Source organism: Pongo pygmaeus, chromosome 19 (genome assembly GCF_028885625.2).
Source record: "Pongo pygmaeus isolate AG05252 chromosome 19, NHGRI_mPonPyg2-v2.0_pri, whole genome shotgun sequence".
NCBI classification, from domain to species: Eukaryota; Metazoa; Chordata; class Mammalia; order Primates; family Hominidae; genus Pongo; species Pongo pygmaeus.
In genome coordinates, this window is record NC_072392.2 from 4,801,020 (window position 1) to 4,811,104 (window position 10,085).

General features: G+C 52.2%; 1 protein-coding gene across 4 annotated transcripts; it reads right to left on the reverse strand.

Annotated features, from left to right (window-relative positions):
- Window positions 1–274: 274 nt before the first annotated feature.
- Window positions 275–10,073, reverse strand: INCA1 (inhibitor of CDK, cyclin A1 interacting protein 1). 4 transcript variants are annotated; one of them, XM_054459430.2, is made up of 7 exons: window positions 9,649–10,073; window positions 6,516–6,597; window positions 2,269–2,382; window positions 2,007–2,046; window positions 1,549–1,700; window positions 924–1,089; window positions 275–699 (listed from the first exon to the last, which is right to left on the reverse strand). In XM_054459430.2, the coding sequence occupies exons 2-7, from the start codon at window positions 6,557–6,559 to the stop codon at window positions 550–552; spliced, it is 666 nt and encodes a 221-aa protein (XP_054315405.2). In that variant the 5' UTR covers window positions 6,560–6,597; window positions 9,649–10,073; the 3' UTR covers window positions 275–549. The 4 variants fall into 4 exon arrangements, with proteins under 4 accessions (XP_054315405.2, XP_054315402.2, XP_054315403.2 ...); XM_054459427.2 differs by having other exon boundaries at window positions 1,549–1,745; XM_054459428.2 differs by lacking the exon at window positions 9,649–10,073 and adding an exon at window positions 8,988–9,054 and having other exon boundaries at window positions 1,549–1,745.
- Window positions 10,074–10,085: the final 12 nt, after the last annotated feature.

Below are 10,085 nucleotides of genomic sequence, written 5' to 3' on the forward strand. Positions count from 1 at the left end.
GCAGCGCAGAGGGGCAGGATTCCAGGGTCCTGGAGGTGGAAGCTCGGCCGACTGACTCCTAGTTCGAGGGAACGGGGCGGGGGCAGCCGACCAGTGCTGGAACCCGAGGGGCCGGGCTGGACTGGGAGCAGGACCCTTCTCGTCTCGGACAAGACTCCTTGTTTGGGGACCCAGCCCGACTTCATTGTAGCTGGGTCCTCGAGAAAGCGAAAGGAGCCCTCCTTCCCCATTGGCCTCTCCATCGCTGCATGCCAAGAAGAAAGACAACTCGGGCTCCACTTGCTTGCTTTTTAATAATAGAGCAGAGAGAATACAAGGCCAGGAGCGGGGCCTGGAGGAAAACAGGACTTGGGGTGCTCCTGTGAGAGCGGTGGGTTGAGATGGGAGCCCGGGGGGGCTGTTAATGCCTAGTTCAGAGAATGGGAAAGGCAGTTGGAGAGACTAAGGAAGGGGAAACGCCTTCATGTCAGCAATGAGGGTGACTCTAGTGACGGAACTAGTCTTGGGTCCCTGAGGCACCACTAGCATCTCGGCATCGGTGGTTTCTCCTTACTCTTCAGACGCTGCCAGCTCCATCCCCCAGGGATTGTGAAGGGGGTTCCTTCTGGCTGTGACAGTGCTGAAGGAGGACAGAGAGTGCAGCTGCCTGGAGGCACAAGCCTCCTCCTGACCCAGGGGACTCCAGGGAGACCAAAGCAGCTGTAAAGATGAGAGAAATTGAAAAAGAGAATGGAAAAGTAGGTCTTCTTTCCAGATTTCCTAGTACCCAAGCTTAGGTACCTCGAAGTCTCTGGTTCTCACCTACGTTATTTTTGTTCCTCTCAAATCCAGCTCTCCAGCCTGGCTCTCAGCTTCTGCATCTCCATACAAGACCAGAAACCCACATCACTCCCTCACTCCACCCAGTTCCACTCCAGCAATACCTGGGCCCTGCCAGGAGTGAGAAAACGGTTCTCTTCCTGTGGATAGGTTGCTCTCTCCTCTTCCAGATCAGGGTATTCATTGGTGCTGGGGAATCCACAGCCCTCTTCGCCAAGCACCACTGGCTCAGATGCAGCCCCAGAGCTGCCCCACTGGGCCTTCTTCAGTCTGTGGAGACTTTAGGCTGAGGAGAGAAGTGCCTGGAGGCCAGGCTTCCTGTCTCTCCATTCTTCACCTTTCTGTTCTGAAATACTTCCTGCTGGGACTCCAGGGAGTTGTCATTTGACCTTTAACTCTCCACTCCCAATTTTCTGCTCCCCTCAGACTGAAGCATATTGTCTAGGAACCCAGAGGTGACCCCAACCTCCCCACTGTCCTCCAGTTCTATGGTTTGCTTTCCTGTCTTCAGTGATCTAGTTTCCACTCCTTCCAGCTCATGTGGCTCACCCTCCTTACTGCAGTTCCCTCCTTCTTTCCATATTACAGAAATCTGTTTCAATCACACCAAAGCCCACAGTTTCCTCCCAAGCAACCTCCCCTCAAAGCTGTCAACCTCTTCCTTAGCTCAAACTGTTCTGCCCCCAAATCCTGCGTGACTCCCGGAACCCAGATGTCTCCCTTCCTTACTCGTTGATGATGCTCTGATGCCTTCTTAGGTCCTCCAGGTGGTAAGTGACAGCCCTCACCCGGGCAGGGACTCCCCCAAGGCCCTGCTGCTGCATTCCTTCCAAACATGGCCTCCTCTTCTTTCTTCTCCAAAGCATTTCAGGGGGTGGGAGCTGCTCAGGAGGATACAGACCAAGCTGGGAGCAACCAGTGGCTCTCTGTGCCAGAGAATGGGGAAAAAGAGCTAGAAAAAAGAACTGACTCTCTCAAGGGAGCTTGGATTGAACTAGGTAGGGAGTCTGGGGTCTTGGGAAGACCCCTGTGATCTCAAAAACATGATGACTGATTCATAGAAAGGAAGGTCTGCTCAGTGCACTGGTTGGGGAATAACAGAGGGAAGCGGTAAGGAGAGCTTGGGACAAGATAGCAGTGGGTGCAATTTTAACGAGAAATGTTGAATGGCAGAGGGTCTGTCTTACCAGCATGGGTGGAATGTGCTGCTCCTCCAGCCAAGTGGGGCTGTGAAGAACAAAAAGGGGGCTATAAGTGCAGAGGGGACATGTCCATCCATATTGCTTCTTTAATAATCTCTCCCAACCTCCTTTCTGTCATTAGGAGCTACAGTGTCCACCAGCCAGTGGGAAATTAACCCTAGACTAGGGCCTATTGCTATATGGGTTTATGGTAGTTTAATCCAGTTAAGACCACATCCAGTTAGTTTCCATTTTCTCCTCTACTCACCTGGACCTTTGACTAAGGTTCTTCCAGAAGACATCTCCATAACGCTGGGGCATGGGTCTGAGGCTCTGGGAAGGCAGCCTTGGGGGTGGAGATCGGCTGACCACCCTGGAACACCTGAGGTGAGGACAAGGTAGGCTCGGGTCTGGCTCTTCCTTTACAGCAGTCTACTCACCGCAAGGATTCAGGGACCATCTTTCCATGGGACTGTAAAGCTGCCCGGGTTCCCTCGGGCCATGTCCTTTCTTAACCACTTTAGCTGAAGAAGGTGGTAAGGCCTCTGCTTTGAAAGGAAATTGAAGCTGGGTTGAGGGTGGAGACTGGCTATAGTTTGACCCTCAGATCTCACTGAGTCTAAGCTCTATACCGGCGATATCCAATCTTTTGGCTTCCTGGGCCACATTGGAAGAAGAAAAATTGTCTTGGGCCACACATAAAGTACACTAACACTGGCCGGGCGTGGTGGCTCACGCCTGTAATCCCAGCACTTTGAGAGGCTGATGTGGGTGGATCACCTGAGGTCTGGAGTCCAAGACCAGCCTGGCCGACATGTTGAAACCCCATCTCTACTAAAATTACAAAAAATTAGCCAGGCATGGTGGCGGGCACCTGTAATTCCAGCTACTCGGGAGGCTTAGGCAGGAGAATCGCTTGAACCCGGGAGGCGGAGGTTGCAGTGAGCCGAGATCATGCCATTGCACTCCAGCCTGGGCGACAAGAGAGAAACTCCGTCTCAAAAAAAAAAATAGGAAAAAATCTCATAATATTTTATTTATTTATTTGTTTATTTATTTAGACAGAGTTTCGCTCTTGTCACCCAGGCTGGAGTGCAATGGCGCGATCTCGGCTCACTGAAATCTCCGCCTCCCGGGTTCAAGTGATTCTCCTGCCTCAGCCTCCCGAGTAGCTGGGATTACAGGCGCCCACTACCACACCCGGCCAATTTTGTATTTTTAGTAGAGACGGGGTTTCGCCATGTTAGCCAGGCTGGTCTTGAACTCCTGACCTCAGGTGATCCACCCACCTCGGCCTCCCCAATTGCTGGGATTACAGGTGTGAGCCATTGTGCCCGGCCTAATCTCACAATGTTTTAAGAAAGTTTACGAATTTGTGTTGGACTGCTTCAAAGCCATCCTAGGCTGCAGGTTGGACAAGCTTGCTTTATACCTCATAGTTAGAGAAGGTAATATTTAGCAAGCAGAGTTGTTAAAGAGGAAGGCCTTGGCTACTCAGGTTATATGACAGATAGGATTCATTTAGGTCAATGCAAGGATCCAGGGGAGAGAACCTCTGTTTACCTCATTTGTCTCCCCATCTCAGAAGGACTAATATCCTTGTAAATAGGGAGGAGTGTGCAGAGCTGTTTGAGAACAGTGCTCATCACTTCCAAACCCCACAGGCTGAATGATGATTGCCCTCCTGATCTCTAAGAAATGGAGTATCTTAGGGCTTAGGCCTTGGGCCCTTTATCTTCTCTGTCTGCATCTCTTCTTAGGTGATCTCACCCAGTGCCATGCTGTCAATAAGCTGATGACTCCCAAATCTATATATCTAGCCCTGGTTCCTCTCTGGGCTCCACTCAACTTCTCCTCCCCAACCTTCCTCCTCTCGATGAAAAGCACTCAAATGCCCAGTTGCTAGGACCAAAAACATGGTATGTCTCATTTTCCCTCACCTCCTACATCTAATCCATCAGCAGTTCCTGTCAGTTGTACATCTAAAATACTGTGTACCTGAATTTGACCACTCTTCATCATTCCCATTCCTACCACCATATACTTCAGGTCATCTTCCCCTTCCTGGACTGTTGCAATGGTCTCTTCCCCCTCTCTCTGCTTCCATTCCCGTCCCCCAACAATGTATTCTGCACAGAACTGTGAAAGATGATCATATGAAATAATATAAGGTTTCAGATGTATTTCAAAAGAATTTGAGAAGTAGGGGGCTAGATGAGTATAGAGATGAAAAGATTATCCATATAATGATAATTATTGAAGCTGACTGAAAAGGGTACATGGGGTTCATGATACTATTTTCTCTACTGTGTTTGTTTGAAATTTTCCATAATAAAAAAAGTTGAAGGAAAAAAGGCTGGTCATGTCACTCTCTGCCTTAAAACTTTTCCACTGAATAAAATCCAAACTGTTTTTTTCTTCTTCTTTTTTGAGACAGTCTCACTCTGTCACCCAGGCTGGAGTGCAATGACTCAATTATAGCTCACTGCAGCCTCAAACTCCCGGGCTCAAGCAATCCTCCTGCCTCAGCCTCCTGAGTGCTGGGACTACAGGCGTGTGCCACCATGCCTGGTTAATTCTTTTAAATGTTTATCAGAGATGAGATCTCACTGTGTTGTCCAGGTTGGTCTCCAATTCCTGAGCTCAAGCAATCCTCCCGCCTTGGCCTCCCAAAGTGCTGTAATTACAGGTGTGAGCCACCACACCCAGCCTATACTTGTTTTATTTATTTTTTCTTTCTTCTTCCTCCCCTCCCCTCTTTTCCTTTTCTTTCTTCTGTTCTCTTTCTCTCCTTCTTTCCCTCCCTCCCTCCCTGCTTTCTTTTTAGAGACAGGGTCTTGCTTTGTTGCCCAGGCTGGAGTGCAGTGCTGTAATCATATAGCTCACTGCAGATTCAAACTCTTGGGCTCAAGCAATCCTGCCACCTTGGCCTCCCAAAGTCCTGGGGTTATAAGCATGAGCCACCACACTTAGCATAGTGTTTTGTTTTTGTTTTTTGAGATGGTGTTTCGCTCTTGTCTCCCAGGCTGGAGTGCAATGGCACAGTCTCGGCTCACTGTACCCTCTGCCTCCCATGTTCAAGTGATTCTCCTGCCTCAGCCTCCTGAGTAGCAGGGATTATAGGCACCCGCCACCACACTCGGCTAATTTTTGTATTTTTAGTAGAGACTGGGTTTCACCATGTTGGCCAGGCTGGTCTTTGAACCCTTGACCTAAGGTAATCCGCCCGCCTCGGCCTCCCAAAGTGCTGGGATTACAGGTGTGAGCCACCACGCCTGACCTTGTTTTTTTGTTTGTTTGTTTTTTGAGACGGAGTTTCACTCTTGTTGCCCAGGCTGGAGTGCAATGGCACGGTCTCAGTTCACCACAACCTCTGCCTCCCGGGTTCAAGCGATTCTCCTGCCTCAGCTTCCCGAGTAGCTGGGATTACAGGCATGCGCCACCACGCTTGGCTAATTTTGTATTTTTAGTAGAGATGGGATTTCTCCATGTTGGTCAGGCTGGTCTCAAACTCCCAACCTCAGGTGATATGCCCACCTCAGGCTTCCAAAGTGCTGGGATTACGGCCTGGCCTTTTTTGTTTTTTTGTTTTTTTTTTCTTTTTTGAGACGGAGTCTCACTTTGTCACTCAGGCTGGAGTGCAGTGGTGCAATCTCGGCTCACTGCAAGGTCCGCCTCCCGGGTTCACGCCATTCTCCTGCCTCAGCCTCCCGAGTAGCTGGGACTACAGGCGCCCGCTACCAGGCCTGGCTAATTTCTTTGTACTTTTAGTAGAGACGAATTTCACTATGTTAGCCAGGATGGTCTTGATTTCCTGACCTCGTGATCCGCCCACCTCGGCCTCCCAAAGTGCTGGGATTCAGGCGTGAGCCACAGCACCCAGTCTTTTTTTTTTTTTTTTTTTTTTTTTTTTGAGATGGAGTCTTGTTCTGTCGCCCAGGCTGGAGTGCAGTGGCACAATCTTGGCTTACTGCAACCCCTGCCTCCTGGGTTCAAGCAATGTCATGCCTCAGCCTCCCAAGTAGCTGGGATTACAGGCGAGCACCACCGTGCCTGGCTAATTTTTGTATTTCTAGTAGAGATGGGGTTTTGTCATGTTGGCCAGGCTGGTCTCGAACTCCTGATCTCAGGTGATCCGCCTGCCTCGGCCTCCCAAAGTGCTGGGATTACAGGAGTGAGCCACCACACCTGGCCCACTGTTTTATATTTTAAATAGTACCCATTATTAGCTGAAATTGTATTTGTTTACACATTCTGTGTTCCCCTCTCTAGAATGTAAGCTCTACAAGAGCAGGACCCCTATCCTGCTAGTTGCTGAATCCCCATGCCTAATACAGTCCCTGGAACATTGTAGTGTTCAAACTATTTGTTGAATAAATTAATGAATCATCAATCCCCTGAGACCAGGCATTGCATTTCCTGTTCTTTATTTCCTAATCCTCTTAGGGAAGGACCCAGGCATGCAATATCCCCTCCATCCCATCCCCATGCTCCCCACCCAGTGGGAGGACTCACTTGGCAAAGGGGATGAGGTTGCCTCCATCATCCTGCACCTGCATGACTGGACTGGGCTGGGTAGCTAGTCTCCTTTTTGGTGCTGGGAGGATAATGGAAAAGAAGTCATTCATTTGGGTTGGGTGTGGTGGCTCATGCCTGTAATCCCAGCACTTTGGGAGGCCAAGGCGGGCGGATCATGAGGTCAGGAGTTCAAGACCAGCCTGGCCAATATAGTGAAATCCCATCTCTGCTAAAAATACAAAAATTAGTTGGGCGTGGTGGCGCGCGCCTGTAGTCCCAGCTGCCCAGAAGGCTGAGGCAGAAGAATCGCTTGAACCTGGGAGGCGGAGGTTGCAGTGAGCTGAGATCACACCACTGCACTCCAGCCTGGGGGACAGAGCAAGACTGTCTCAAAAAAAAAAAAAGGCATTCATTCATATAATGTCTGTAGGGATGAGACCAGTAGCAGATCTAGAGATTGGAAAAAGAACGTATGGATGCTGAAAAAAGAGCTTAAAAGGTATTTGTAGCGGCTGGGCGCGGTGGCTTATGCCTGTAATCCCAGCCCTTTGGGAGGCCAAGGCAGGCAGATCACCTGAGGTTGAGAGTTCGACACCAGTCTGACAACACGGAGAAACCCCGTCTCTACTAAAAATACAAAATTAGCTGGGCATGGTGGCGCATGCCTGTAATCCCAGCAACTCCAGAGGCTGAGGCAGAAGAATCGCTTGAAACAGGGAGTAGGAAGTTGCAGTGAGCTGAAATTGCACCACTGCACTCCAGCCTGGCAACAGAGCAAGACTCTGTCTCAAAAAAAAAAAAAAAAAAAAAAAAAAAAGGTATTTGTAGTGCTGGACTATTAATTGAACATTTAGGTTGAAGACAGTGAGCACAGGAAAAGTGGATGCGGTAAAAAGATAAAGGAGAAAGCAAATCTTCTGAAGCTAAATGTGCAGAATAAGTGAAATTTACAGATGGCAGTTAAGCGACAACTGGCAATATGGGACAATGAAATTGAAAAATGATGACAGTGGAGACTGGGTGGGGCAGAGGCATTTGGGGGTAAGAGAAGTGACAGAATTGAGGGTTCTCAATGAATCAACTATGAGTGGTTAGTGAAAGTTAATTGTGTGGGCCAGGTGCGGTGGCTCACACCTGTAATCCCAGCACTTTGGGGGACCTGGGCAAGAGAATTGCCTGAGCTCAGGAGTTGGAGACCAGCCTGGGCAACACAGAGAGACGTCATCTCTATTTAAAAAAAAAAGTTGGCCAGGTGTGGTGGCTCACGCCTGTAATCCCAGCACTTTGGGAGGCCGAGGCGGGTGGATCGCCTGAGGTCAGGAGTTCGAGACCAGTCTGACCAACATGGAGAAACCCTGTCTCTATTAAAAAATACAAAAATCAGCCAGGCATGGTGGCACATGCCTGTAATCCCAGCTACTCGGGAGGCTGAGGCAAGATAATTGCTTGAACCGGGGAGGCAGAGGTTGCGGTGAGTTGAGATCGCGCCATTGCACTCCAGCCTGTGCAACAAGAGTGAAACTCTGTCTCTAAAAAAATAAAAAAGTAAATTAAAAAAAGTTAAGTGTGGACATAATGGTCAACTGGTGACAGGGAAGGAGGGCGCAGTTGGGAATGCCTGTGGATAGAAAGGTGAGCAGGGAGGTCAGTTGCATATAGGGACAGCCAAAGATGACCTGAAGGCCAGCTGGGGTGGGAAGAAAGGGCAGTTAAGGTTGGGCACAGTGGCTCACGCCTGTAATCCCAGCAATTTGGGAGGCGGAAGTGGGTGGATCGCTTGAGCCCAGGAGTTTGAGACCAGCCTGGGCAACACGGCGAAACCCCTTCTTTACAAAAATACAAAAAATTTAGCCAGGTGTGGTGGTGTGCGCTTGTACCCAGGAGGCTGAGGTGGGAGTATCATCTGAGCCCGGGAGGTCAAGGCTGCAGTGAGGTAAGATCGCACCACTGCACTCCAGCCTGGGCGTCAGAGTGAGACCCTGGCTCTAAGAAGAAGAAGAAAAAAAAAAAAGCCGGGCGCGGTGGCTCAAGACTGAAATCCCAGCACTTTGGGAGGCCAAGGCGGGCGGATCACTTGAGGTCAGGAGTTCGAGACCAGCCTGGCCAACACAGCGAAACCCAGTCTCTACTAAAAATACAAAAATTAGCCGGGTGTGGTGGCGGGCATCTGTAATCCCAGCTACTCGGGAGGCTGAGGCAGAATCGCTTGAACCCAGGAGGCGGAGGTTGCCGTGAGCCGAGGTCGCGCCGCTGCACTCCAGCCTGGGTAACAGAGCAAGACTCCGTCTCAAAAAAAAAAAAAAAAAAAAAAAAAAAAAAAGAATACTAGATAAGTTAGGTGAGAGTGCACGTAGGCTCCCGAAGGACAGAAGCAGCCAGCTGGAACTGTAGAGGTGAACTAGTATTTATCCAAGGGAACTAGGGATGGGCTGAGAAAGCAGGTGAGGTCAAAAGCGGAGAGAAGCATACCGTGCGGAAGCGGCAGATGGGGCTAGTTGGAGTTGGGCTGAAAGGGTCTAAAGTGGGGTCTAAAGGGGATGTCCTGACTCGGAGGGGGGTCAGCAGAACGCGAGGGGGCAGCGGGAGCTGCGGGGCATTCGGGCCTCAGATAGTTGGGTCCAAGCGGGTGACCTAGATCCAAGGGCAAGATGGAGCTGAAGGAAGCCAGGAAGGATCCTCCACAGTTGACTTCGGGGCAGCCACGGCCTGGGCCTGCGAGGTGAATGAGGACCCGAGGGTCCAGCTGGGGCTGAGGGGCTGCCTGGAGCCTGGAGCCCCGCTGGAGGGAAGCGCCGGGCCGGAGGGCGCGGCCTGCGCCTGAGAGGGCGACGGGGACCCTCGACAGGTGGACCGGGCGTGGCCGGACCTTCCGGGCAGCCCGGCCCGAGGGCACGACTGGGGGCTGCTTCCCTCGAGAGGGGCCCTGAGGTGGTGGGCCCAGGCTGAGGGGCAGGCTGGGGCCTGAGGGGAGCCCCGGGTCTGAGAGGGCAGCTCCGGCCTTAGGCGGCACCCGGGCCTGAAGGGGTTGTTTGGGCCTGAGGCGGCCTCCGGGGCGGCCGAACTTGAGGGCCAGGCGGGGACAGAGCGCCCGAGTAGCCGCGCCACGGCCGGACGCACTTGGCCCCAGCACCTGAAGCAGCTGCGAGGCGAATTCTAGAACTCGTCGGGGCGGGGAGGAGAGAGACGGCGATTGGAGCCGCAGGAGGAGCCGGCGGGCGGAGCTCGTCTGAGGGCGGGGCCTGAGCGGAGCCGCCTTCTGGGCGGGCCTCGGCAGGAGGCTCCGCCCCCTGGACGCGCCTCCAACGGCGGCGACGGGAACTGGGCCGGGGCCTGGGTGCCCCCGCGGGGTCAGCCCCCGACGTTTCCCTGTTCCTCAGGCGTCTGCAACCCTCCTGGGTTGCGGCGTCTGCTCGCCCTTCTGCGTCCGCAGCTCGGTCCCCACGTTCCCGCTCGCTGGGCCCTACAGGCCAGGAGCGTTGCCCCTTTAACAAGAGTAGCCCGGGTCGCTCCCGGCGCCTTCCCGGGACGGCGCGCACCCGCCCCTCCGCGCGCGCCCGCGCGTCCCCC